Raw genomic sequence first — 25,268 nt, 5'->3', positions numbered from 1 at the left:
TCTCATACCCCATACAGGAGGCCCCCAGCCGGAGAAGGCCTGGAGTCTCAGAAGGGGAACCCGTTCAGATCCTAGCTGCCTTAACGTACGGCTATTTTAACTTCAGCAAAGAGATAAGCTGTATTTTGGGAGCCACCATGGGTGTGGGTATTTCTGCGTTAACTTGTCTCCACATTCTAAAAATGATCTCAATTCAGAGGCAAATTTTCCACATCTTAGATGCTGGCATGATTGCAAGGCGTCAAACGGTATTTTTCAAAGCCATCCGAGTATGAAATGAACAATGAATATGAAAAAGGGCTTCAAGCCTATTAGCTGTGATTAACTCCTGTCTCGGGTCTAGAGGGAGGGAAAGGAAACTGTCAGCTCATGGAGGCTGTGTTTGACTCGCTTCTGGTCCAGAGCACTGGCGGGAGGAGCAACCCTATGTCGGGACTCACCCTTTGGCCTGGGGGACATCCGGCCGTCTCCCCCAGTGGATTGCGGGATTCTGCCTGCATCAGTTTCTACTTGGGTCCACTCATTTCTCGAGACTTCCTTCAGCTATCACCCTGTCCAAGAAGGTTCTGGAAATATGAATGCTAAGCCCTGTCCCTGATTCAGGGCCCAGCACATAGCTGGGGTTCAAATTATTGTTGCTGTTTAGTCACTAAGTCACATCCAACTCTGCAACCCCAAGGACTCCTCCGTCCACGGGATTCTCCAAGAAGAACACTGGAGTGGGTTGCCATTTTCTTCTCCAGGGGATCTTCCTGACCCAGGGGGTCGAACCTAGGTCTTTTGGATTCTTTACCATCTGGGCCATCAGGGAAGCCTGTCCAGAAGGAGCTCAGGCATTAATGGAAACCATCAGCTCCTGGCCAGTGAAGATGCCCACGCAGGGATAGGAAAGGAAGCGTCTCCAACAGCCGTCTGTGACGTTCAGCCTGAAAAGTGAGCACCAGCTGGCGCCTGTGTTTGCAAACTCGTCCAAGAAGTGGGGCTGAGCCGCAGTGGATGGATTTATCGTGAAAACAGTCTCCACGCTCCTGGCTGTGCCTCGGCGTTCTTGGTGCCGAGACAGCTTTGGATGAAGATGAATGTGGTCTCCCCGGAGCGGAGGACAGATGTGGCTTCCAGGAAATGAGGAAAGATGGAGCCTGGAATTCCAGAGTTGTGAATCCACCTCGGCCAGGGGCTTGGCAAAGGGCCCCTTTTCCTCCTCCAGCCAGGCATACCCTCTCCGCCCGTGGGGACCCAGTAACTGCCCCGGGTCCTTGCTTCTTTCCTCTTTGCTTTCCTGACTCCACCTCTCTACTTCAGAGTGGCCCAAGACAGAGGACCCAATAACCAGAATTAGCTGGACAGACCAAAGTGTCCCAACCGCTGCGAATGACTCGGAAACACACCCACCTTTCAGTATTCCCCCAAAAACGTCCCAGTGAGGGGTAGAGGTCCAGTCAGTTTCCTGTGACGATTATCCGCCACATCCCACACCTGTGATGGAGAGAGAGGCTGTGAGTCAAGGTGCTTTGTCCATCAGAGTGTCCCAGACGACGGAAAGGAGCCATCATCTGTGCTAGAACGGCGGGCGTTACCCACAAGTGATGCCGAACCCCCGAATGGTGACTGGTCTTTCTGAGGAAGTACATTTTAAGCATTTAATTAATTTAAGTAGCCACAGGTGATGGGGCTCTGTGCTGGCCAGCACAGCCCCAGGCTGAGTGTCCCTAAGGGCGTGTGAGGGAGTGAAATGAGCCAAGACAGCCCCGCAGCCCATCCGCCCCCTTTCCTCCTCGGCAGGAGGAACTGGAGGGGGTTGTGGACATTCTCGAGAGTCATGTGGATGCTGGGAGATGGCGCAGGGCTTCAGGAAGGAGAGCCGGTTCAGTTACAGAAAATAAAGTTTCATCGCGGCCCCCCTGGTTTGCAACGACGACTGTGAAGTTCAAACCTCTATCAAGTTTACAATGTGATGGTGACCTTGGGGGCGTCCCTGGTCGCTCAGAGGGTAAAGAATCTGCCTGCAGTGCAAGAGGCCGGGGTTGGATCCCTGAGTCAGGAAGATCCCCTGGAGAACGAAATGGCAGCCCACGCCAGTACTCTTACCTGGAGAATCCCATGGACAGAGGAGCCTGGTGGGCTATAGTCCATGGGGTTGCTAAGAGCCAGACATGACTGAGCGACTAAACAACACTCCTAGTAGATGTGTCGGGGTGCCTCACTGTGATTTTTAAAACTTACTCAAAAATGATCATAGATGAACTGGAAGCTGCAAAGTAGCTAAAGAGAGCCTGAATACACCACCACCCAGTCCTCCCCAGCGGTTCTCCCTTATGTCACTACGGTGTGGGAGCAAAACCAGGCAACTGACATGGATGAAACGTGTGTGACCATTTCTAGTCTCTTTATCACATTGACGATCTGGGTGACCACCAGCGCAATCCCGACATGGAGCGGTTCAGTCACCTCCTGCTGCCTTTTTATAAACTGACTCCTGCCTCCCTATCCCCACCCTCCTAACTCCTGGCAACCACACATCTACTCTCTATCTTGATAATTTTTTCATTTCAAGAACGTTATATAAATGAAATCATACACTTTGTGGCTTAAAATATTTTTTTCTGAGGTGGACCACTTTTTAAAGCCTTTTCTGAATTTGCTATTAAATGTAGTATTGTTCCTGTTTTATGTGTTGATTTTTTTGGCCACGAGGCATGTGGGTTCTTAGCTCTCCGAACCTGGGATCGAACCCACAGCCCCTGCATTGGAAGGCAAAGTATTAACCACTGGACACCAGGCAAGTCCCCAGTATGTGGCTTTTTCAGATCGTTTTTATTTTTTTCATTCAGCATAAAACCCTTGAGACCCATCCATGCTGTTCACATCAGCTGTTCAACCTTCTTATTGTTGAGTTGTATTCCACTGTATGGATGTACCAGAGCTGACTTAAACATTCACTTACTAAGGGATATTTCGGTTGTTTCAGGTTTTTTTTTTTTTTTTTTTTTTTTGGCTATCACGAATAAAGGTGCCACGAACAATCATGTGCAGGTTTTTGTGATGACGTAAGTTTTCATTTCTCTGGAATAAATGCCCACAGAGCAACTGCTGGGTCATGTGTTAAAGGTTTCTTTTTTTTTTTTTTTCTTTTTTAAGTGTTTTAAGAAACGGCCCTGCTGAAACATTTATATTCTCACCAGCAGTTTAGGAGACATTCAGTCTCCTGACATACTCACCAGCATTTGGTATTGTATTTTTATTTTAGCTGTTTTGATAGGTGTGTATTGGTGGCTGATCATACTCTTAATTTGCATTTCCCTAGAGCTAGTTAGTGATGTTGAACATCTTTGGTGAAATGTTTCTTTATGCATTAACCCATTTTCTACTTGGATTTTTTCCCTTGATTTTTATTAATATTTTACTCTCGATTTTTTGAGCTCTTTATATATCCTAGATATGAGCCCTTGGTCAGATATGTGATTTTCCAGTGTTTTCTTATAGCACGTAGCGTGTCTTTTCATCCTCTTTCACATGGTCTTTCACAAGGCAAATCTTTTCAATTTCGATGAAGTTCAGTTTATCGATTTTTTTTTCTTTTTGTGCTTTTGGTGTCAAGTCTAATTCTTTACCTAGATGTGGATTCCTAAGATGTCTTACGTTATACAACATTCTCTAAAAGTTGTATAACTTTATGTTCTACACTTAAATCTAGAATCCACTTTGAGTTAATGTTGATATGGAGTGCATAACCACTAGGAGGAGACACAGGTGAAGCTCAGCTTTGGTGTATTGCTCTAATTTTGGTTTGACTGCTCCAAAACTATTTCTGGAAAAGAATTTCCTTTCTCCATTGAATTGCCTTTACACTTTTGTCAAAAATCAGTTGGTCTGGGACTTACTGGTGGGTCAATGGTTAAGATGTTGCCTTCCAATAGACAGGGTGTGGGTTTGATCTCTAGTTGGGAGCTAAGATCCCCATGCATTGTGGTAAAAAAATCCCCCAAAACATAAAAACAAAAAACAAGGCAAAACAAAAAATCCCAGCAGCATTATTGTGACAAATTCAACAAAGACTTAAAAAATGGTCCACATTAAAAAAATGCTTAAAACAACCAGTTGGCCATACTAATATGGAGCTATTTATGGGCTGTTTATTTGGTGCCATGAATCTGTATTGAACCTCTGTCATAGCACACTAGATTTTGTTTTTAAATTTATTTATTTGGCTACATCAGGTCTTAGTTACAGCACTCAGGATCTTTCACTGTGATCGGGGTGTGGACCCTGTGGGTGGGGTGTGGACCTCAACCCCTGGACCACCAGGGAAGTCCTTCTGCGTCCCTTCCTGTTTATCATCATGAGCAGCCTCCACAGCTTACTTTCAATTACACCTGCTGTTTATTCCTGGCTCCTCTTACTTAAAGTCAATCCCGTGAGTGAGTGGGGTGGCCTTGTCTTGTTCACTGAAGGATCCCAAGTACATGGACCATTGTAAAGAGCTCAACACTGATGTCTTGAATGAATGAATGACTACTGAGAAATACTTAGCTTTCCTTTTGTTAGTGTTTTAAGAATCAAGTACAATGATGATATTCATAGCTACCATTTCTTGAGTGTTACTTATGTCTTACAGATGGGAGAACCGACTCCAGGTCATGAAGCCGGTAGTGACAGGGCCTAGGTGTGAATCCAGACGGTGTCTTTTGCAGGCCCACGGCACTGTCCCCAGTGTGGGGCTGTTATTTCACACGGATGTCACTTCGGTGGGAAGCAAAGAGCCTACACAGCTGAAGAAGTTAGGGGAAAGAGGTAACTTCTGGTTGTCATTTTTAAATATTTAAAGAATCCTATGACAGCTCCTGTGTGGACCTCTGAACAGGCTGGAGAAGTGAGAGAATATGACTCTGGAAAACAGAGTTTAATATGCAGGTGTGTTTTGATTTAGAGAAATGTAAATAGATGCTTTTGAATTGTGGTGCTGGAGAATATTCCTGAGAGTCCTTTGGACAGCAAGGAGATCAAGCCAGTCAATCCTAAAGGAAATCAATCCTGAATATTCATTGGATGGATTGATGGCTGAAGCTGAACCTCCAATCCTTTGGTCACCTGATGCGAAGAGCCGACTCATTATAAGAGACCCTGATGCTGGGAAAGATTGAGGGCAAGACGAGAAGAGAGTGACAGAGGATGAGATAGTTGGATGGCATCACCGACTCGATGGACATGAGTTTGAGCAAACTCCGGGAGAGAGTGAGGGACAGGGAAGCCTGGAGTGGTGCAGTCCACGGGGTTGCAAAGAGTCAGACACAACTGGGCAACTGAGTAACAACAAACAGCCCACACAGTCACAATCTACATTATAATTAGCTGGTGTAAGCCTGGGCTTCCGACAGCAGCTGATGTGGGATTTTAGCTCCAGGAGAACTGTGAGCTGGGAAGACAGCCTGCAAAGCCTGTGCGTCTGGGGGAAGCAGGTGACCCCAGAAGCCTTTGGATCCCGCTCAGCCTGCCATGACTTCATCCTCTATCAGCCGCCTCCTGCTCAACTGGCTCTTTCCTGAGGCCTGGCGAGTGACCAGTCTCTTCCCGTCGGCTGGATGGAGGCAGCACATCGAAGAGCAGAGACGAGCTGGCTGGTGGTGGATCTGGCAAAGGCGGCCCCTCTCTGAGAGCAGACATGGGCATCGGAGCCATGCGGACTGCGACCTCATCTATGCGCGGGCTCCCCCTGCCCAGCGTCCATCTCCCTGCTTTCCAATCATCTCTGCTAATAGCCACCAGGACTCTGCGTAGCCTCATTGAGATTCCAGTGCATTTCCAGTGTTAGTACAAGCTGGATTCTGATTCACTCCAAGGCAACAGAAAATTCAGACACGAAATTTAGTGGTGATTGTCCTTGACGTGATGAAAGACGATTGGAATTAAAGGCTACTCAGGAAGCCAGGACCAGGAGGATGTGACGGGGCAAAGGAGGAGACAGGGACTTAGCCACTTAAGTTTTCATATCTTGAGAGTTAGAGAAGTATGTATTTCTGAAACTTCAAAATGGGTTGAAAAAATACATGACGCTTGTCAATACAGAGAGGATTCTGAACGATAGCTGGGACTGACACAGGGTACTGTTTGTTTGCCAAAAGACCATAAGCTGTCCTGAAATGAAACACTGCCCACCAGTGTAATTTCAGTGTGAACTGGCTGAAACCACCTCAGTGAATTCTTTTTGGAATGGGGCTGTTTTTCTCTAAAACCTATCCGCGGGCATGGTGTGGCCTGTCCCCTGCTCCCGTCCTGCGGACACCGGGGCGGCTGGCCCATACCCCAGGTTGGCCTCCATTTCCTGCTCAAGGTCCCCTGAGATGGTGGCGGTGGCAACCCCAGGAATAAACGAACACCAACATTAACATCGGAGTCTGCTAACTGTCTTCCCGCCCTTTTCTCACTTAAGCCTCACAGTGACCAAGTTATATTAGAAGGGAAAAAAGAGCAGACAGGGCTACTGTTTCCCCCAAGACCACACAGCTGGGAAGTGGCCGGCTGTCTTCAGTGCTTGCTGATGCTCGCTGCCCTGGGTGCTGGGGGAAGGCAGGGGCTGGAGGCTGGGGCGGGGTGGGGGGCGCCCAGGCAGCTCGGAGCTGCAGCCCCGCGCCCTTAACATGAGAGGATGACAGATGTACCTGGTGAGAGAGACAAAGGCCGCCAGGGTTAGTCTCCCACCCCAGCTCCTCTCCTTCCGTCCCCTCTCTGGAGCAAACTGTTCCCAAGTCCCAGTCATCTTTCCAGAGAGAGGCTCTCCACCTTCTGCACACGTGTGTGTGTGCACGTGTGCATGAACACACACGCGTCGGAGCACACGTGTCTTGCCCAGAACAGTGTAACTTGGAGGTTGCTTTGCACCTCTGTGTGTGAGTCTGCCTCACTGAAACAGCTGCACTCCGTGGACGTAGAAGAGTTCATTTCCTGCCCGGGGTGACGTCTGGGCGGGGAAGGCCTCGTCTCTGGGCTTTATGGAGGGCGGGCCCACACTGGGAGTGGGGGTGCCACTGAGGTGGATGGTGAGGGGAGGCTCCCGAGATGCAGATGAGGTCCCCCCCACTGGGGGTCCCTGGGAGGCCGCGTGGCCCCCTTTCTCCAACAGAGATGCCCCTAGAGGTCTCGTTGAGTCTCTGACTTCTGTTACCCGTCGTCTCTGGAGCTGCAAGCCCCCAGTCTTTCAGCCTTCAACAATCTTGAAAAAACAACCCCAAAGACTGAGAGGGCATAGGACTGTCCCCGCAGACTCCAGGGCTCCATCAGATTTCTTCTGGGCTTCCTCTGAGGGTTCCATGGTGCTGCCTGGACCTCTGAAGTCAGTAGGTCAATTATGCTGGTGGCTGGTTGGAAAATTCCACAGAAACATGTTCAAGATGCCTTAGAAATATGAATTTTTTATTAAACTATTTGAGTCTGGATCAGATTCAACCCCATAATGTCGTGGTTTGCTTAATGACTGCAGAATATTGTCTTATCTGAGGAGAAGCAGGACATTTTAAGACCGCAGAGTCCAGAATTAACAGCTTGGAATTCTCGCCCATGCTGGCTGTTAATTGACTCCAGCTATTAAAGGGAAAGAGACTTTGGCAAACCCTAAGGCACTTGTACAAGCAAAGCCGTGGACGTGTTCAAATCGTTTTAAAACAGGCGTCTGGCGAACGGATCATGTTCGGAAAACGGGCTGGTTGATCAGAAGGTCTGCACAAGCGCCGGTGCTTCTGAATGAAGGGTCTGAAAATGGTTCCACTTCACGGCAAAGCCAGGCCTCTAACACCATCTGTGAGCGTCACAGCAATCGGCAACAGCCACGCGGAACTTCAGCTTCCTCGGGACGTCCGCGGAGGCCTGGTCACCACCTCGGAACTGCCTTTTCTTGGTGCCACGGGGCTCCAGTGCCCTCAGCCCCTCTGCCCAGAGCCCAGTGGTCCAGGAGGCACACTGCTGGGCTGAGATCATCACTGCCTCCCGGTCGGGGGAGGAGGATGAGGCGTGGGGGAGGAGGGGGCATGCATATGCAGGGGGGCAGCTGGTTCCTGTTATCATTTATCTGAGCCCCCCAAATGCTCTGGGTGGGTGGGCACAGCGATGCTGACTTAGGACGCTCCTGGCTGGGCCATTTAAAAATAGCTCATGAGAACTAAAGATAGAGCTGCCCTCTTGTTGTTCAGTCGCCCGGTCGTGTCCGACTCTTGCAACTCCATGGACTGTGGCACGCCATGGCTCACAGCCTCATCCGTCTCAATGAAAAGATGCGCCATGCTCTGCGGGGCCACCCAAGACGGATGGGTCATGGTGGGGAGTTCTGACAAAATGTTGCCCACTGGAGAAGGGAATGGCAAACCACTTGCCTTAAGTATGAAAAGTTACCATATGATCCAGCGATCCTACTTCTGGTCATATATCCAGACAAAACTCTAATTCAAAACGATGCAGGGTGGGAGGGAGGATCGGGATGGGGAATACGTGTAACTCTATGGCTGATTGATATCAATGTATGACAAAACCCACTGGAAAAAAATAAAATAAAATAAACAAAAAACAAAAAAACAAAACGATGCAGGTTCGCAGAGGCCCAATTCACAGTAGCCAAGACGTGGAAACACCCTAAGTGTCTACTGACAGAGGAATGGATAAAGAAGATGTGGTACATGTACACAGTGGAATATTACTCAGCCGTGAAAAAGGATGAAATGATGCCATTTGCAGCAACACAGATCAACTAGAGATTATCATACTAAGTGAAGTTAAGTCAGAAAGAGAAAGACAAACACCACATGATATCACTAATACGTGGAATCTACAACATGACACAAATGAACCTACCTATGGCCCTGTGGTTAAGATTCCGCCTGCCGATGCAGGAGACACGGGAGATGTGGGTTCCATCCCTGGGTTGGGAAGATTCCCCTGGAAAAGGAAATGGCAATTCACTCTAGTATTCTTTCGTGGAGCATCCCATGGACAGAGGAGGCTGGAGGGTTACAGTCCATGGGTCACAGAGAGTAGGACACGACTGAGCATGTACGCGATAACAACATAACGGTAACAATGACCAGGCTGCGCAGGGGAATGCCTGCACTTTCTCTTTCAACAAAGGACGGAAGCACGCGGGAGAGGGAAATCAGGGCTCCAGGCGCCCTTCTGTGTGGGCGAGGTCAGCAGGCCGGTCCTGAACTCTATGCAGTGACCCTGCCTCCCGGGGCCAGGGCGGGGGGCGGGAGGGGGACACCAGGGGGAGGCCGATGTCCTCGGGAAGGCGGGCCATTCAGAGGTTCCACCCGCTCTGCAGCCCCGATTGCCCGCTCTGGACCCTGTGGCTGCCTCATGTCCGCCTGGGGTGAACAGCTTCACGCTGGGCGTGTTTCTTTATGCCTCTGGGGACCCCGTGGTACCCCCTCGCACGGGCCTGGTGGAGCCTGTGGCGGACGAACGTGGGGGGTGCACAAGGACACGCAGGGCGGGCCGCTCAGCACAGGCGGCGCCCTTCACATGGAGCTGGGGCATCCCCAATGCGGGAATGTGGGCTGACCTGAACTTCACATTTATGGGGGGCAGAGCAGAAGCAGGCGGACATTGTGCAAGAAGAGAGACACAGAAGGCTCACCTCTGGCCATCAGCGGTGGCATTTGCTTCCGGAGTGACGTCAGAACCGCGGTCTGCTTCTCCTTCCTTCCCCCCAGCCTGGTCCTCCCAGCGCATGTCCTCCTCGGCGGTCCCTGGAATCACTTGGGCAGCTTTACCCCCGAAAACTAGGTGCCTGGGCCCGACTCCCAGAGAGTCTGTCCTCCCACGCCTGGGAGTGGCGCGGGTACTGGGAGTGTTAAGCGCCGCTTGGAGAACCACCCTCTGAGGCCGGGAGGCCCTGAGGATGAGGGGGAAGCTGAGCCCCTTCCGGCGGACCCTGGGAACACACAGCAGCTGGAGCGGGCGGGAAGATGCTTGGGCTTCCTGAGCTGGTGGGACCCTTGCAAAGGGGCCGGAGCGCCTCCCCTGAGTCCAGTCTTCGGCTGGCCCGGAGTAGTCTCCCTTTCGGCACCTGTGGGGTCTTCAGAGGGCGCGCCGGGGGCAGGTGAGGGTGGCCACTGTCCACTCCGGGGGATGCGGGCCCCACGCCGCCTGCCTCAGGCCCTGGCAACCTGGCCAGGCTGCTCCCAGGCGCACCTCTTCCTGGGAGCACTCCAACTGAGCCCCTCCGACCTCACAGGCCCCCAGGGTCCACACCTGCCTCTCCAGGAGGGGCAGGGCTGCGTGGCCCCCACACGGAGCTGGGCTGGCCTTTCAGCGTTCCATCCTTCAGCCCTAGGACCCCCGAGTCCTTCCGTTCACACTCGCTGAAGAAAGGCACAGATGCACAAGGAACAAAATGACGCTTTTATTAAAAATCGTACCCATAGCACCTCTCTGTCTTCCTACAAGTGTTTTTGTTTTTAAAGGAGATCTAGTTTTCTGCACAATTCCAGAAAATGTGGCCGGGAAAAGTTCAGGATTGACCCAAGCCCCTGACAAACCGGCAGGTGAGGCTGACAGGGAACGAGGCGACCGGCTCAGTCCCAGGGTTTCCCCCCCACCAAATCCCACCTCTCGGACGGTCCACACGGCAGAGATGCTGAGCCTGAGAGCCGCGTCTGGATACGCAGACTGACGGCTCGCTGGGAGAAGAACTACGCTGTGTGCCAGGAATTTGTAAAAACCGAAAACCATGCTATGAACCATTAGAACCATTATGCAAACACCATGCGGCGGTCCGCTCACATCAAGGGCAAGGGCAGCGTCACCAGGGCTTTGGGGAGCACGCACCGCCACCCCCCACCGCGGTCTCCCCCGACACTGCCCCACAGCTCATGTTCCTCCACGACGGCGTGTACCAAGGGCTCCTTAAAAGCGTGGTTGGGGATGGGGAGGCCTCAGGTTGGGCTGATTTATTCAGAGGGAGGAGGTGCAGGAGATCCAGATGTGCTCCATAGCCGCTGGGTGCGGGGACTGTCCACGGCCCCGCCCTGCTGCTCATGGCCTGGAAACCGGTGCCGGGGAGCCCCGGGCAGGCGGGAGGACCAGAGTCTGTGGAGGGGATGGGAGCCCAGGCAAACCCACCTCTGCTGCTCAGGCAGAGAGCGGCTGTGGTCCTCACGGGAAAGGGCAGCCCGCCTGCCCCTCGCCAGGCCTTGGATAGGGTCCCCCTCGAGGCCGAGTGCCCAACACCTGCAGGGCATCACCACGGGATGATGCCTCCTGCCTCCGTTAGAGAAATAGTGCCCGTCCTGGGTTCAGAACCAAGATTAAAATCCAACACCCATTTCCCTATCATGCGATTTTTTTTTTCCTCCCTCAAGAGGTGAGGTTAGGAAGCCACGCTTCTCAATGTCACACTGTCTGGAAGCTGAAATCTAACCAGAAACACCCAGCTCTCCCTTGGATCCAGCGGCTCCCACGGTCCAGAGCCCCGGGGCCACCGGGCCAGGCACACGTGCCAATGCCGTGGCAGCCGTGAGCTGCGACCTCGGCACATGGTTCCTGCCCAAAGAAGCTGGCTCCGAGCAGAGAGAAGAAGGAAGTATAGCGGGCCTGGGGAAAAGGTGGTGCTGTCGCAGAAACCCCAGAGCAGGATACACACCTCAAACCGCACTGTCCTGGTGCCGGGACATTCCGGCACTCTCCCGCCCTAAGGCAAGGCTCCGTATGGCTTGGGGAGCAGAGCGCAAAGGCAGAGTGTGTCCATGTTCTCTGTCCACCGCTTGTCTCCCGAGAAATTCGAGGTGCAGCCTCACGACTTCCTGTCCACTCCCCATCTGGGGCCCGAGAGGATGGAGGCCGGCCTGTCCAGGGAGCTGGGGCGTGAGTCTTTGCAGGGGAGGCTTTGGGCGGAGCATCCAGGATTTTTGGTTTAGAACATTTCCCCTCCACTCAGAGAAGGAAGGAAGGAAAAGAGGGATGGAGGGAGGGGGAGGGGGGAGAGAAAGGAACCTTTCCACACCTCCTACCTCTACTTTTGGAGAAACTGAAAAGGGGTTTTTTACCCAACACAAAACTCTTAAAACAGAAAAGTGTTTTTTTTTTTTTTTTTTCCTCTTCTCACACAACACAAACTTTTCTTGGTCTCCTGGGGTCACACCCAGCAACTCTGAAAGCAGAGGGTCAAGATGGCCCTCTGCTCTGAGGAGGTGGGAAGAGGGAAGGAGAGACCCCACAGGCCACACGACCCACGGCTGGGCCCCGAGACGGGCTCCCTGCTGGTGCTGGCCAGGCGCTGGCTCGGGGACAGGCCAGCCACGCAGAAGGACAGACCAGCCCTGCTCTCCTATGCTGGGGGTGTGGACAGGCCCAGCTGACCAGGCCAGACGTGGGGCCCTCCCACAGGTCCTGCGGGCACACCCTGGAAAATTCTACACTGGGACCAGGGCTAGGGGCTCGACCACCTGCACCTCCACACCTTTCACAAAGGCGATGTGAGGCACTGGAGGCGGAGCTACCGTTTGGACTCATTTTCAGAGCAGCTCCTGCTGCTTCCATTTAGCTAAAAATAAATGAAAACAAAACAGTAACCATTAAAGGGAAAAAAGGTTTCCAGAAAATCCCTTAAGGCTGAGAGCTGGCCTGGGGTTGGGGGGCGGGACCACGGCGCTGCGCCAAGGAAGGATGCGGCCACGGGCTCGGAAGGGCCTGAGGGGCACAGGGTGGGGGGGACCGGGGACCCCGTCTTCTCAGAGCCCTTCTGCTTTACTCGGAGACACCGTGGCTCTTTGTCTTTCCCGCGGACAAAGCTAAACAATGAATAGAAAGGCACCTGCAGACAGCTGAGACGCATTCATTTCATGTGACATATTTTAAAAAAAGATAAAAAGATTTAAAAAATACTCTGGTTAACAATGCACACCTCTTACACGACGAGCGATTCTGGGCCGCTGTCTCCTTGGGGCGGGCCTGTGCCGTGTGCTCGGGGGGAGGGAGCTCGGGGCGGGGGCAGGAGGTGGCTCCCAGCTGGGACGCTCCCCGCTGCTGGACGATGGGGGTCGAAAGAAAGGACCGAGGTGGGAAAGCCCCGAGTATTTCACCCCTGGAATGAACCGTGGCCTCTGTCGCCCTGTTGCCAGGAACTGTGAAGCCGGCTCCTTGCCTAAAACTGCCCAGTGAGGACATTTCAGAGATGGACGCACGAGATCGGGAGGCTCCGGGCCCAGGTCAGACACCTGCTCCTAGTGCCAGGAGACCCCGGCGGGCTCTGGTTCTCAGGCAGGAGGTAGAGCAGAGAGGGGAGAGGCCTGGAGGACCCCCGTCCCCCTCTCCCCAGCCTTCCCAGGCCGCACGATGGAGAAGCCGGGCCCCCAGGGCTCAGGCCTTCCCAGGTCGGGGTGTCCAGCTCTTGCACCCGGCGAAACATACCTTCTCGTAAAAAGAAAAGAAAAACAAAGAAACCTGCTTCCTGCAGCGATGTTACAAAAAGCCAGTAAAAAAAAGTTCCTAATTGAAATCGTGTTCACAAGGGGGTGAAATCAACCTTCAGCGTCAGAGCCTCTCAACCCAGCTCGAGCCCAGTTCCGGGAGGTGATTGTCTCGACATGGCCGCGCCGGGGCCGCCGCTCAGCTCACACGAAGGACGAGAAGCCGGTGAGCGGAGTCCGGGCGCCGCGGGCCGCGGGCGCGAACACGGCGCTCTGCGTGGTGACGACCGCGCGCGGGGCCGGCCCGGCCTCCGCCCCTGCCACCGCCTCATACCTGTGCGGGGCCGCGCCCGCGCGCCGCTTCCACGAGTTGTAGTAGGTGGGGTCGCTCAGGTAGTGGTTGACGAACGAGTGCTGCGGCGGCGCGTCCTCGGACTCGGAGTCGGTGACCTGCGGGCGGACGGGGCGGGCTCAGCCGGGCGGCCAGGGACCGGGGCAGGCCCGGGGCTCAAGGAGGGCGCCGACGGGGGGACTCACGTGGGAGGGTATGGGGGTGGTCTTGAAGGGGCGGCCCCTGGAGGGAGGAGCGGCCATGGAGAGTGGGGGTGTCGAGGAGAGAGGGGGGCACGGGGTGGGGGAGGGACACAAGGGGGGTGGGGGTGGCCACGGGCTGGGTGGGGGCCACGGTGAGGGGGGTAGCCACGGGCAGCCGGGCTGAGCAGGGTGCAGGAGTGGCCGTCTAAGGCGGGATGGTGCTGCTCACCTGTTTCTCTCCCTTTCCCCTCTTCCCACCCCACCCTGCCTCCCTCTCTCCCCACCACCTGGGTGTGGACCACCGCAGGGCCCAACTCCACGAGACCACGGAGAGCTCAGCGTGTCCACGGGAGCCAGCTCCCAGAGGCTCTGCTCCTCCGCCCTTCCGGGGCCTGAGCTGGTCCCAGGACACGAATCCACTGCACTCTTGCTTCAGGGGAGTCTGCACTCCATCCCCTCCCGGGACAGCTCTACACCCCATCCCCTCCCGGGACAGGTCTACACCCCATCCCCTCCCGGGACAGGTCTACACAGCCCCCAGGGGGTGCCCTGTGTCCCCTGTGGAGAACGCAGCAGCGCCCGGGGGTGGGGAAGGCCCAGGTGCTGCAGACTGCCCGAGACTATGGCACAGGCCCCCAGACCGAGGGTCTGATGGTGAGCTCAGTCAGGGTGAGGAGACGGTGTCCTCCGTGGGACACGTGCTTCCGGGCAGCGCCACATCCATGCTGACCTCCGTGGGGAGGTCTTCTAGGACGGAGGCCCTAATCGAGCGTGGTGCCTGCTGTCCAATGTCTTGGAGCCCCTCCCTCTGCAGCGCGGAAGGACCCGACCCCTCCCCTTGGGCTCCCAGAGCAGGCGGCCTGTGGAAGTTCAAGGTCAGTGAGCCAACGGGAACCCACCCTGGGAGTTTCCCCGCTGCTCCTGGAAGAGCTGAGTGCTTCCCTGGGGGACGAGGCTGTGGGCCTACCAAACAGCCCCCAAAGCCGCTGGGACAGAACGAAGCCATCGTGCAGAATGGACAGGGGAGGCTAAGAGCTGTTCCTCCAGTGTCTCGCTGTTCCTCTAGGGAGAGGGCAAACGTGCCCCCATCTCGGGACACATGGGGGTGCGGGTGAGGGCCTCAGGGCTCCTGTTCAGGTCTTGCTTTCACTTCCATGAGAAAGCACAGGATTAAAATGTCATTCTCCGTCCTGCTGCCTGCTCTGTTTATTGTTGATATGACATTATTATTTTTTAATGAGGATGTATTTTAGTGAGTTAGAATTATTGACAAAAAGGAAACGCTGCGGGGTCTTTTTTTTTTTCAAGTTTCCTGTGTGATATGAAGTAGCCATGTGAGTCCGTTTCCCAGGAAACCAAGGAAGGCCAGCCTGTGATTGGATGAGCCTGCAGACCTGACCATGAGTTTCTAAAGGCGCGTGGATGCCTGGCAAGCAGCTAACAGAGATAATCTCAGGACTTCCGGTGCTGTGCTAGCAAGATGAAAGACTCCAATATTATTAGAGGATTAATTAAGTGTGAGGGGGCTGATCTAAGTTGGCTGAAGCCAGAGAGACCTTGAAAACTGTTTCTGTGGATTTTGAAAATAATTTTTAAAATGCGATTCGAACAGTAGCCCTGATATAATTCATAAGCTGCTGGGCGATAAAACAGAGAAAAAGCCCCTTATTTCTAAGTGGAGAAACATCAAGAGCCACAGCGTGTATCCTGCAAGGCCAATGGTCTAATTCAGAGCTGCTCTGATCATGCAGGTTCTCCTGCACCTGTGAGCCGGTTCTCAGAATTGTCACTTGACTAATATTTCTGAAAACGGTTAAAAAACACCCCAGGGAGAAAATGACAGCATCACAATTTTTTTTTTTTTTTCAGTGAAGTATTAGCTTTGCAGAAGAGCTTTTCCGGCTGAGAGCTCACAGGGTTTCTGGCTCCGGAGGAGAGGGTGGACAGTAAGCATGGGCAGGGGACCCCCTACCTGGGTCATCAATCAACTACTGATACAAAAAATACTTCCAGAATGGTTGGAAGAAGCAGCAGGTCCTCCCCACAGTAGAACAATGATTCAACTGGGGGAAAATCGAATTATCAACAATTATTTGGAGTCTCTGGAAATGGTGCCCAGGGCATATAGCAAATGGGGGAAGATTTATTGCAGAAAGTCTAAAATCACTAAGAAGAGCAAGAGTGTGAGCCGCTTGAACTCTGACCTGCTTCCCTTACCCCCAGCTGGGGTGACAGAAGCTCCACTTGTGGTGGGGGGCGGGGGGAGGCACACGTGGCCAAGAAGCCAGGGCCCCTCCCCTAAAACTCCTAGTCCAGGAATTTGGTTTGACCTGGAGGAGGAAGCCGCCGGCATCTCTCAGCCAGCTGCTCATCCCCAGCTCCAGTCTCCAGAGGTATTCCTGGAGGCGTGGTTGGGAGGACTGGGCTCCCCTCCTCACCGGGGCTGCTGGAGGCTGGGACCAGGCTGGCGGGCTGAGAAGACTGATCCCTGTGCGCCCCACCCTCGTGGCTGGTGGGAGGAGCTTCATGTGGGCGGGGGCGGTGGGGCGCGGCCAGAAGCCCAGGGGCGTCCATTCCCACCCAGGGCCTCACTGGTCACCGTGGAGAAGGGGGCCGTTGTCCCCACCCCAGCTTCGGTGCTGTGACACCGAGGTCCTCATGGCGGCAGTCAGCCCTTCAGAACAGAGAGCTCCCCGCTCTGCTGCAGGGGGGTAGCTTTATTTGGACCATGCCTCAGGACAGGTGTCCCTGGTGGCTCAGATGGTAAAGAATCTGCCTGCAGCGCAGGAGACCCAGGTTCAGTACCTGGGTTGGGAAGATCCCCTGGAGAAGGGAATGGCTACCTACTCCAGTATTCTTGCTGGAGAATCCCATGGAAGGAGGAGCCGAACAGGACTGAGTGACTAACACTCACTTTTCACGCTTCAGGGCATTGCTGGAAACTGTGGAGACCTCAGGGGCGAGAAATGAAGAGGTAAGTCCTTGAGAGTAACAAGAAGGGTAATAAACCCGCCAGAGGTTTAGCAGGGAGGACCAGGCAAAGAGACAGCCGAGGGGAGCCCTCTTGGGCTTAGAGAAGAATTCAAAGATTAACAACATCCTGCTGGCTGCAGAAGGTCTGGGCTGTGATTGGATCCAACTGTGGAGTAATTTATACCCTGGAGCCTTGTCGAAAATAATAGAACTGGCAGGGAGAGGAGGTTAACAGCTGGGTGTGATACCAGCTGTGGTGGGCCTTCCAGAACATTAATGGGGAGGTAAGAACAAGAGATAGGGGATGCCTAGCTGAGACCTCAGTCTCCCTGGTTGTCATGGAAACCACCCGAGTGCCCAAGGCTGCACCTCGGAGGGGTGACATCAGAGCGGACACATTGCTGAGGACATGGACTTCCCTAACTAGTCCAGACAAGTCACAGAACAAATAAGCGAACAAGGACAACAGCCAGGGGGGGTTGAATATGGGCATTCAAAGTGAATACAAGATATTATTTAAAATATTTTCTTGTTTTCAAAAAACAGCAAAGTGTGATCCATACACAGGGAAAAAAAAGCAGGCAGCCTCTGAGAAGCCTCAGATATTGGCAGGTGAAGACTTTCAGAGTAGCTATTATAATATGTTCAAAGAACTGAAGGACACCATGTTTAAAGAATTAAAAGTATGCTGACACTATCACACCAAGCGGAGAATATCAATAGAGAGATAGCAGTGACTTAAAAGGACCTAATGAGAAGTTCCAGAGTTGAAAAATCCCAAAACCAAAATGTAAAATTCACTGGGGGGACTCAACAGGAGATTTGAGCTGACAGAGAAAGAAGTCAGGGCGCTTGAAGATAGATTGATAGAGACTGCTCGCCATGGTGAATCGCTCAGTCGTGTCCAACTCTTTGCGACCCTTTGGACTATAGCCTACCAGGCTCCTCTATCCAAGGGATTTTTCAGACGAGAATAATGGAGTGGGTTATGCAACTTGAAAAATAATGGGGAAAAAAAAAAAGACTAAACAGAACACCTGATAAATGTGAAAAGCACTCAGTGTAGTAATGTCCGTGTGAGGAGAATACCAGGATGAGGAAAGAAAGAAAGAAGCAGAAAAAATACTGAGAGTTACAATGACTTAAAACTTCCCAAATCTGGTAAAAACAAAACAGACAAACAAACAAAAAAAAAAACAATTGCATACTCAACAAGCTCAGTATACCACGAGTAAGATAAATGAAACAAGAGTCATACCCAGACACATCATAGTTATAGTTAAAATTCTGAAAGACAAAGGCAAAAAGAAACTCCTGAAATCGAAAGGAGAAAAACGACTCATCCAGTCCAACAAAAATCAAATTATGTTAACAGCTGACTTCTGGTCAGAAAAAATGGAGGACAGGAGGCAATGGGCTAACACATTCAGAGTGTTGAAAGAAAACTGTCAATCATGAATCTTTTATTTAGCAAAACTACTTTCATAAATGAAGATGAAATAGGACATTCTGAGATAAACAAAAACAGAAAAATTCATTGCTAGCAGACTTGCCTTATAAGAAATACTAATGGAAGATGGTCAGGTTGAAGGCCAATGATGCCAGACAGCAAATCAAACCCACACACACACAAGTAGCAATAAAGATAATTACATAGGGAATTATAAAAGGCAGTATAAGTACCTAGTCTCCTTTCTTCTCTCATCTGATTTAAAAAGCAATTTCCTAAAATATTAGGTTATATAATTATATTGTATAATTATATTGTTGGGTCCATCATACATAGAAATGTAACATAATTCTAGTGGCACAAAAAAGTGGGGAGAAATGAAGAGCTCCAAAAACCGGAAACAGAAGGGTTAATATGATAAACTCTCATACTTGCTCACCTTTCTCCTCTCAACTTCTTTAAGAGATACAAAATTCTGTACAGTTAGAAAAATGCTTCCTTGGGTCTGTCACAAATATGGACATAACATGTATAATAATAAGCACAAATAGGGGAGGAGAGAAGAGATTTATACAAGAATAAAGTTTCTACATGTCACTGAGATTTAGAATAAATCTAAAGCAAATACTAATATGAGGGCAATCACTATAAAAAAAAAGCTGAAAAAAATATAGTAAAAGCAAAACAAGGGAATTAAAATATTCACTGGATATACACTAGAAAACAGCCACTTAACAACAACAACAAAATGAGTGAAGAAAAAAATAGAGAAATAGAGACACGAGACTCATAGAAGCCAAACACCAAAATGGCAGGTGTCAATTCTAGAATTAGCAGCAGTTACATTAACTGTGAATGGATTAAACAATCTGGTGAACAGGTATAGATTGGCAGGATGAATAAAGACAGCGTGATCCAACTTCATGCTGCCAACAAAAGACACATTTCAGATCCAAGGATTCAAACAAGCTGAAAGTGAAATGATGGAAATGATAGACCATGTGAGCAGGAACCTAAAGAGAGCTGGAGTGACCTTACAGATGTCAGGCCAGATAGACTCTGAGACAAAAACTGTAACTAGAGACCAAGAGGGCCGTGCGATACTCATAAAAAGGTCTGTCCATCATGAAGACACCACAGTTATAGACAGACAGGCACCTAAAACAGAGCCCCCAAATACAGGAAATGAAAACTGCCGGAAATGAAGAGAGAAATAGAGAATGTTAACAGGAACTGTTGGAGACCTCAGTGCGTTGACAGATGGCGGAAAGATCGAGAGTGTGGAAGGCTTGAACAGCACGATAAATCAACCGGACATAGCAGACACACACGAACCCTCCCCGCAGCAACAGCAGAGAGAGAGACATGGCCTTTTCAAGTGGGTTCTTGCCGCACAGGCCAGATGCTGCGTCACAAGACAAGCCTCAATAGATAGAAGAAGGTTGGAGATACACGAAGTATGTTCTTTGACCACAGCGGGATAAAATTAAAAACCACTAAGAGCAGAAAATTTGGGAAGCTCATAAGTGTGAGGAAGCTAAAAACACACACCTAAATATTCAACACGGTGAAGACGTGAACTGTGCAGTGCGTGAATGACATCTCGGTCTGGTTAAGAGACCAGACTAGTTCAAAGGAAAGGCTCCCATCGGAGCTGGCACTTCCAAGATCCCTCTGTAGGGACCCCATGAATCTGCCTACAACTCTCCCAGGTCATAAAGTTCAAAGTTGGGCCCCCAGCAAGATGACAGAGCACAGAATTCTGGGGGAAGAGACAGGCCTCACTGCATCTACCTGAGAACTCAGGAGCAGACGGGGAGCCCAGGAACACGAGTTCTTAACCTGGACTCCCAGAGCCTTCACGGGAGGCGCCTGCCTACCGCAGGCTTCAGGGGGCCTGGAACCCCAGATTCAAGGTGACACTCCTCGGTGGAGACGGCGTCCGCACTTCTGATCAACTTTCTAGAACCAGAAAGTGTTAGTACCCGCAAAGCATCTGTGGGAATCATGGAAAGAGCCTCTTCCTCCAGGCAGCGGGCACGCCACGGCCCACCCTCGCTCAGCCATGTGTCCCGGGTGCGGAGAACTCGGCCAGCCTGGCTGGGGGGACGGAAGGGAGCCCGCCGCCTGGGTCTGTATCCGGGTCCACCCAGGAGCGCGTGTCTGGGGAAGACACTCAGAACCTCCACGAGCCTCAGCTCTCCCATCTGTTACGTGAGGATCCGGACGACCTCCTTGCAGGATTTAGCGTGCGTTCCACGTCGCTCTCGCCTCCTCCCCTCACCCCCCTCCCTTCTTCCGTTCTGGCTGCCCTCTTCCCCGTGTGCATGTGTGTGTCTGTACATGTGCGTGTGTGCATGCATGTACGCACACACGCATGCATAGGCCCAGTGCCTGCAAGCATTTAATAACCCTCCATGTGAATCAGCTGGATCTGACTCGCAAAACACCCCCGCCTGGGAGAGGACAGACTGAGTGGCCCGCGTCTAACCCATTCTGAGCACGCTTTTATGAACAGGTAGTCCAGAACCGATGAGTCCAGTGCTGGCAGCGCTGGGAATGGCCTCTGTGGCCCGGGTGTTGGGCGGGAGAAGAGGGGAGGGGCGGGGGTCAGTGGGCTCTGGAAGCTGAGGGAGGGGGTGCGTGTGTGGGGTGGCCTCGGCCTCAGCGGTGTCCTAGGGACAAGGACGAGAACCGCCTGCCTCCAGGCCTGGCTGAGGAAGCGCTCAGTTAGCGCTTATCCTGCGTGGAGCTGTAAAGCCCTCGGGGCAGCGCGGGGCCGCTGTGAGCATCGTCTGTGATGCTCTGAGAACCTGGGGAGCCGGGACGCGCGCCGTCTCTGACCGCTGACCCAGGGAGCGCTGGTCCGCAGCCCACCCCTTCCCGCCGCGCCGCCTTTGGGACGAGCGGCTGGAAAAGGCCACAGCCTCCTCCTCAGGAAGCTGGGCTCAGCGTTCTCGCTCTTCCCTCCACAGACAGCCCCTCGCGCGGACACAGTGGCCCCCCGCAGGCCCGCAGGGCGGCTTGCCGCTTCCACGAGCCCAGGCTGCGGCGGACAGGCACTCGGCGCCCGTGTCCACGGAGCTCAGAGGCCGAGCGGCCGCGTCCACCGGGCCCCCGCCTGCGGTCCGGCCCCGTGTGGCTCCTACTCAAACCACAGTTTGAAAGAAGCCATTTAATTGAGCCCGAGGGCGCAATCAGTCCTAAACTCAGGTCAAAATGAAGGTGAGACTTACTTTAGATTAAATATTGATTTAGAGTATGAATGCCAAGCGGTGGGACGGGCCTGCGTGTCTGGCAAACAGCTCAGCGAATTTCGTCCCTGTCGCGGCGTCTCTGAAACCCCGCGGTCAGGACTGGGCACCCAGTTCCCTACCCGCTCAGCGGGTTCGCTCCTGACTGTGAGACGGGCTCTGGGGAAGGGGCTTCCCCGGGGAAGTGGGGCTCCTGTCGGTACCCCTACGGCTCCCTCCAGGGAACGTCCCCCGCTGCCCAATACAGAGACCTCGCCCAGGACAGGCTCAGCCCCGCAGTGAACGCCCAGGCACCGGGGTGTGTGGGGCGGGGTCCTGGGGTCACACTGGAGGCTGCCACCCCTTGGGGGCGGGGTCCTGGGGTCACACTGGAGGCTGCCACCCCTTGGGGGTGGGGTCTTGGGGTCACACTGGAGGCTGCCACCCCTTGGGGGCGGGGTCCTGGGGTCACACTGGAGGCTGACACCCCTTGGGGGCGGGGTTTCCCTGGTCCCGGGGCTCCCGCCCCACTCAGGTGAGCCGGCTAACTGACCCAACGCTGCTGTGACCAAAGCAGGATGGGGGAGCCCCCGCCTGGGGTGGGCGGGGGTGCAGGTTCTACCAGTCCCGTGCGTTCGGGCCCCCGTTACCCCTCTGGGGTCCAGAGGCCACCACGTTTCCCGGTGACCTCCAGGCCGGCCGGGTCTCTTTCTGCGCGCAGAATGCAGCGAGGTTTGCGAACCCGACGTCCACTTTGCACCAGGGACTGACTGGGGAGGTGGCCTCACGCACCAGAGAGGAGCGTGGACCCTCCCCGTCCGGGAAGGGGCGCACTCTGTCCCGGCTCTGCCTGCCCCGAGCCTCTGTGTGTGTGTGTGTGTGTAGACCGGCTGAGACCAGGGCAGGGCCCCGGGGGGACGGGAGGGGCCGGAGCAGGCAGTGGGGGGCGGGCACCCACCTCGGACTCCGTGGCGTCGCCCGGCTTCTCCTGGAGGGCCCCGCTCTCGGTCAGAGCGGCGCCGTTGTACTTGTTGCAGAGGTCCTCGTCGGAGTAGTGCAGCCCGCCGGGGCTCGGCCGGGGCGGGGACCTGGGGGACCGGACACCAGTCAGCCCCGCCTCCTGGCCCGCCCCCTGGCCTCACCGCGGCTGCGTGGACAGGAAAGCCACGCACAGCCTCTGTGCCATGCAAAAGTTCCCAGGCCGCCCGCGTTTCCAGTGACGCCTGCCCCTCATCCGGGCCGGAGGTCCCCCAAGACCGGGTCCCTACACCTGAGACCTGCCTCTTCTTTATCTCTAGAAACGTTCTCAAACCATCCCTAACACCCACCCTCCTGCCCCTGGGATTCGGGGGGACCCGTGGGCGTGGGCCTGGCCGGTGTGGGCCCTTGGGTGGGTGCAGCTACCCTACCTGGTCCCGTTCTTCTTCGAGAAGGTGTTCTTGACGTTGAGGTGGCGGCTGTTGAGCTCCAAGGCGGCAAACCCCCCGTTGTCCAGGGTCACGGACTCCTCCATGTTGGAGATGCTCTTACCTACAGGTGGCCGGGACGGCGCAGACGCATCAGGAAGTGGGCGTCTGGGGCCCAGCCCCTGAGCTTCGTCGAGCAGGGCAGGCGCCCAGGGTGCACCTGACTGCCTGCTGCAGGAGTCCCGGGCCTGGCGACCCGAGTCAGCCCCCTGGGCAGGCAGACAGGCTGGGGTGTAAGGCCACATGTCCACCTCGGAGCAAAACGCCATTAGCATTTGGGTGTTTCTTTTCCTTGACGCCAAAATCAAGTTTTTTTTTTTTTAAATTAGTGTCTTATTAAAGAATAGTCAGAGTGCATGAACTTTTTTACACCACTGAGGATATTCAATAAATTTCATAATAAAGGCTCATAGTCAGAACAAGGAAGTGAGTGGAGAGTAAAGGTATAAAGGGTGAGGGCTCAACACTGAAGGGTTGTTTCCTGCAGTGAGGAACATGCTCCAGAACTAACTGTGGTGACGGTCACACATGTCTGTGAATGTCTGTAACTAAAAATCACTTAAAAATGAGTCCATCAGTACATATCAAAGCATACTCTACAATCTGCTAGCCGACCAAAGTTGTAAGTAACCAGGGGACATGAAGCGCTCCTGGCGGCCCCAACCTCAATGGGCATGAAAGGTGGTCCTCACAGCTGTTCCTCAGCTCAGGCTGGTCTCCCCTGCCCTTCCCACCTCCCCCTGCCCCTGCCTGGGGAGCCCCGCTCCAACCACCCCCGACTTACTCACCCACCCCCTCCTTCAGATTGCAGCTCAAGGGTGGTAAGATCAGAGAGGGCTTTCGGGACCCCTGAGGTCTCCACCCTGCACCGTTTCTGCGTGCGGGGCCCGTCGCCACCTCTCCGCTAGTCCTGAGAGCTGGCTGCCCTCCTGCGGGCCTGTCTGCCGCCCCTGCTAGGCTGTGAGCTCTCGGGGGCACAGACCCAGGGAGACTCACACAGCCTTGCTCTTGGTGATGTCCCAGTCCCCGGGACACTGCCCCAGCACACGCCAGGGGCTTCACGCGTGTTTTGTAAAATTCGCCAGCAGTTCCGATCCCAAGGGACCTGTCCACCGGGGACCCCACAGCCCTCCGCGTGCCTCGGTATTCTACTTGTGTGTAACAGGGAAAGCCAGCGGCCCACAGAGAGCGGGAAATGAAAGAAGTCACCTGTGCGTCGGGGTTCGGGTGGATGGGAGGTGAGCAGGTGAATATTATAATCAGAGAGGAAGTCTGATCTTGTACAGGTCAGAGTGTCATCCAGGAGGGGTGGAACGAGGCTGCGGCACAGCGGTTTGGGCTCTGCGTGTCTCCTGGGTGGGCAGGGAGACATTCTGGTGGACAATTTTTTTTTTCTCTTTTTTTCTGGGCATCAATGATGATGTTAAATGAATGCTCCAGGGTGAGGCTGAGGACTGGAAGCTGCGGGTCAGACTGGACTCTGTGGTCTGTTTCCCAGATGGAGAGGGAGAGGAGGGAAGGCAGGGAGACTTTCTGAGCACCAGACGAGGGATTCTGTAATAGCATTAACTCGGGAAAATGACATGCCATTCATACACTGTAAATCCCGCAGGAATCAAATCTGATTTACGAACACTTGTTAGAAGTGAATTTACACAGAAAAAAATAAATCCTTTCTTGGAGGGATGAATGGCTCAACGTTACAGAAGCAAATGGCAGGCGCTTTAGGGCCTCCTGGCTTTATTAACCCTCTTGGTGCAGGGATCATGGTGCTGGGGGCTGCGGTCGGGGCATCTGAGAGCCCCTTTCACAGAGGACCATTTCCAGCGCCCTGGAAGGTTCCCTCCCTGTCTATACATCTGCACTAAGAACACCCACCATCCTGCCTTCTAGAAACATCCATCCATTAGGCTGCTCCTGACCTTCCCGTAGAGCAAGCCACGCTGTCTGTGCCCTTCCACTCTGGCTCTGCCCACGTTCACGTGTCCATTTCTAGTGACGGTGACTCTCTCAGCTGTGGACGCTCACGGGGCACCCGCTGCACGCCGGGCCCAGCCGTGCCGGGACCACGGGGCCGGGCTGGCAGAGGGCTCGGAGCCGGGGTGCGGGCCCAGGCAGCACGCACCCCGTCAGTGAGAAGGGCTGGACCACAGACCCGGCTGTAACTGTCCTGAGGCGACTGAGCCATGCCCAGCTCACTGTTCCCGTGATTCTGAAGGGGCCG

The 25,268-nt window shown here is 53.7% G+C and overlaps 1 protein-coding gene across 2 annotated transcripts in view; it reads right to left on the bottom strand.

Moving 5' to 3' along the window:
• Window positions 1–10,406: 10,406 nt before the first annotated feature.
• SDK1 (sidekick cell adhesion molecule 1) overlaps window positions 10,407–25,268 on the bottom strand; it is a 715,166-nt gene continuing 700,304 nt past the window's right edge. For both annotated transcript variants that reach the window (XM_065923726.1, XM_065923727.1), the window contains exons 43-45: window positions 22,988–23,108; window positions 22,537–22,666; window positions 10,407–13,838 (exon numbers count right to left, since the gene is read on the bottom strand). In XM_065923726.1, the coding sequence (XP_065779798.1) occupies window positions 13,593–13,838; window positions 22,537–22,666; window positions 22,988–23,108 (497 nt within the window). In that variant the 3' untranslated portion in view covers window positions 10,407–13,592. The remainder of the gene's footprint in view (window positions 13,839–22,536; window positions 22,667–22,987; window positions 23,109–25,268) is intronic.

The sequence above is a fragment of the Muntiacus reevesi genome, chromosome 2, assembly GCF_963930625.1.
Source record: "Muntiacus reevesi chromosome 2, mMunRee1.1, whole genome shotgun sequence".
NCBI lineage: Eukaryota > Metazoa > Chordata > Mammalia > Artiodactyla > Cervidae > Muntiacus > Muntiacus reevesi.
This window is presented reverse-complemented; position numbering and strand designations above follow the sequence as displayed.